The 3829-nt window shown below is 39.8% G+C and overlaps 1 protein-coding gene across 1 annotated transcript in view; it reads left to right on the top strand.

Moving 5' to 3' along the window:
- The first annotated feature begins 3414 nt into the window (after nucleotides 1-3414).
- Kmo (kynurenine 3-monooxygenase) overlaps nucleotides 3415-3829 on the top strand; it is a 47076-nt gene continuing 46661 nt past the window's right edge. Inside the window, 1 exon segment of the mRNA XM_008849192.3 lies at nucleotides 3415-3532. Within this exon segment, the coding sequence (XP_008847414.3) occupies nucleotides 3479-3532 (54 nt within the window). The 5' untranslated portion in view covers nucleotides 3415-3478.

Below are 3829 nucleotides of genomic sequence, written 5' to 3'. Positions count from 1 at the left end.
CTCTCCAGTCTTCTCCAGGGACCATCAGTGCCACCCCATTCCTCTGATACCCCTGTCCTTGGGGTCACAGATGACCTCCTCCATGTTGCAAATCCAATGGACACTGTTCTGTTTTCAGCTTCGTTAACATGATCAAAGCATCTTCCACTTGGAAATGTCAGGAGACATCTCTGTCTTCATCTCTGAAATACTCACCCCCTGACACCCTTACATATTTCCCTACCTGGTCCTTCACACATTCCTTTGCCAGGTCTTTACTTATAAATGAGGATATGCCTTGGGCTCAGTCCTTCATGATCTTTACTTTTTCTTCCTTTAAAAGCAAACTGTAAGGGAAACCCGAGTATACAGACTTTATGACCTGATGTGGAATGTAAGATGTGTTCTTGACTTGTTAAAATACGGATTCCCTTTTCCATTCTTATTTCCATCCAGTATTCCCTCCTCTCAGAGTCCTAGAAAATTGCTGCCCTGTGTTTGTTTTGTACCCTTTTGTTTGTGTGTATCCTTATAAAAATTGTATGGTTATTTTGTGTACTTGGAATTACACAGGTTATTTGAATTACATCAGCTATTCTTTTTCTTAGCCATTTTCTTAGTGAATCGTCTTTTTTGGGGGGGTTGTTTTATTTTATTTTTAAAATTTATTTATATTTTACATGTATGGGGGTTTTGCCTGAATGTAAGTGCACCCATGTCATGCAATGAATACCCAAGGAAGCCAGAAAAGGGGATTGGATCCCCTGGAAGAGTGGAGCTACAGACCATTGTTAGCTACCGTGTAGGTGCTGGAAAACGAACCCAGGTTTTCTAGAAGAGCAGCCAATCCTTTTTACCACTGAGCCATCTCTGCAGCCCCTCTGTTTGCTTTTTGAGACGGTATCCTGCTATTTAGCAAGGGCTGGCCTGGAACTCTCAATCCTCTTGCTGTAATCTCCTGAATGTTGGAATGAGGTGGGCTAGTCCTCTCTTCTTAAACAAATTATCCATTCCTGTGATTCTTAACACCATCTTTCTGCTGATGTACTGATAATACTTTTCCAGCCTAGACTCTTTCTAACTCCAGGCATATATCCAACTGTATACTTAATAGTTCTGTTTTGTTATCTAACTCAATGCTCACGTTTCAAAATTAAAATTCCGCAAGTGGCAAATCTTGATTCCTCAGTTTTCCCATAAAAACATTTTGAATCTTCCTTGCTTCTTGAACACTGCATGCACTCCCTAAACATACATACATACATACATATGCTATACCAAACTTGCCAACACATTCTGACTATTGTGACTCAAAATTATACCTTGGCCCCGTCCACCTTCCTCTCTCTTCCTTTCCACCAGTTCTTTTAAAAAAAAAAAAAAAAAAAAAAAAAAAAAAAAAAAAAAAATCAGGCGGTCATGTATTATAGTAAACACAACAAAGGAAATAAGTAAGCAGATACTGAGGCAATGCGCTGGAGTACTTCTTTCAGGTAAGGCCATCAATAAAGGATATTGCATTTGAGCCGGGATCTGAATGAAAGCCAGCTGTGTGAAGATTAAAGCGCGCTCTGACTAGAAAGCTGCAAGTACAAAGGGTCTAGTTAAGGGAGTAAATGATTGTTGAGCAAACTGATAATAAGGAGAAAACATTCTCCCGGTTGCCACAGTGTAAGAAGGAGAAAAGCACCAGAGAAACATTGGTTTATTTGGCTGTAAAAACATGCAGAGGATGCACAAAGGACCAAATTCTTAAGAGTGTTGGCTGCTCGGGGCAGTTAATCTTATCAATTCCTAACTGGTCCTGTAGCCTGAAGTTCTGACTCAGAAGACAGGGGTTAGCAACCGTTAGATTTTCCTCTCTAAGAGGAGAAGGTGGCACTGAACTTCCTGAAGCACACCCTACCCCCCCGCACCAGTGTCCTCTTCTGACCCCCATGGGCATTGCACGACACAGGTGCACTTACATACATGCAGCCATAACACTCATACACATAAAATAAAAAATAAATAAAACAAAATACATTGACTGAAATTTTCAAAAATTCAACCAAAAAGTCTGCCAAAAAGAAGAAAGAAAATGCGTCCAAATGAAGATACTCATATTAGGGAAATTGTCAGTCTCAGAAAGACAAATATTGCATGATTGTGGGTCCCAGATTTTTTTATAGTATATGTTACCTATTATAAACAAACAAGCAGATAAATAAATTCACAGCAGTTTTCCAAGAACTCTAGCATACTCACCCACAGGGGTCACTATTAAGTGACGTTTTGTTCTTGTCCCAGCCCAGGGGAACACTCCTCTGAATTCTTTTTGTACTCACCAGAAAACAGAAAACAACAACAACAACAACAAAAACCCTTGTTTACTTTCTCATTTTATTTTATACCACAATATATTCCAGAGAAGAGGTTCAACTAATCAATAGGCACAAAAACCAAGTAATATACATCTCCAACGAAGTGAGACAGACAAGAGTAGGTAGGTGCTCCAAATGCAGAAATGATTATAGTAATGTGCTCACCATCCTGTCTGTGGTAAAGGCACAAGCTAGATTCTAAAGTCCAAGGCTAAAAAAAAAAAAAAAAAGTACGTTCAGTCAGTTAAACATCTACAAATCTTGCTGAGGAGACATGTCTGTTCAAGGCAACCAGTCCAAGAGGGTATTTAAAGTGGAATTCTTGCCCAATCCCTGAAGCATGGATATGTTGTGAAATGGTTTCATCTCTCTCAGAGAAGTAGAAGATGGGGGCTGGAGAGATGGCTCAGCCGTTAAGAGCACTGACTGCTCTTGCAGAGGACCTGCAGCATCTACATGACAGCTACGAACCCCTTAACTCCAGTTCCAGGAGAATCCAAAGTCCTCTTCTGACCTCTGCGGCATTGCACGACACGGGTGCACTCACATACATGCAGAAAATACACTCATACACATAAAATTAAAAAAAAATTTTTTTTTTGTCTTTTTGAAGCAGGATCTCCTTGTAGCCCCAGCTGTCCTGGAACTTGCTATGTAGGCCAGGCTGGCCTTGAACTCGCAGAGATCCGCCTGCCTCTGCCTCCCAAGTGCTGGGACTACCGGCGTGCACCACCACGCCCAGCTTAAAATAAAATTTTTTTAAATTAAAAAAAAGAGAAGCAGAAGATGCTGTGGAACCTCAGAGGATGAACGTTCCATTCGTAGTTTACTATGAATGAAATGAAACTGACATGTGCCGAAAAAGAAAAAGAAAAAAACTATAAGAGAGCTAAAAATAATCCTGTCTTGCACTTGGCTGGGTTTTTCAAAATTTCGTTATTGCAATGACTTCTCTCTGTTCTGAAAGCTGAGCTGGTCACACTTTGAGCTTGTAATGGGTTAAATGCAATCAGAGGAAGTGAGTTCTAACCAAACACTGCTTTGGCACACAAGGGCCTGGACTGCTGACAGTATAAAGACTGAGAGGCACCAGCAGGACGGAGAGCACCAATCTGGACAGAAGTGTGTTGACAGCTATGGACTCATCTGACAGTCAAAGGAAAAAAGTGGTTGTTATCGGTGGTGGCTTGGTAAGACACTGTTCAGATGTGTTATTGCTGTTTGTACTGCTATTTTGTGATTCTTCTTAATAATAACTGATTATCATGTATAGATTGTTCAACTTTTTAATATTTAAATACAGCTGTTTTAACTATGACATTTTTATTATAAATGTTAACACATAATAATTATATAAATTATTGTTATTGTATAAGATTCATTGATTTTCCATATGTGCATACATCATGTACCAATCAGGCCTCTCTACCTGTCGTTCCTCACACCTCCTTCCCAATACCTCTTTTAAGTCAGTCTTTTTTTTCTTT

The sequence above is a fragment of the Nannospalax galili genome, unplaced genomic scaffold (genome assembly GCF_000622305.1).
Source record: "Nannospalax galili isolate Female #2095 unplaced genomic scaffold, S.galili_v1.0 scaffold543, whole genome shotgun sequence".
Taxonomy (NCBI): Eukaryota; Metazoa; Chordata; class Mammalia; order Rodentia; family Spalacidae; genus Nannospalax; species Nannospalax galili.
This window is presented reverse-complemented; position numbering and strand designations above follow the sequence as displayed.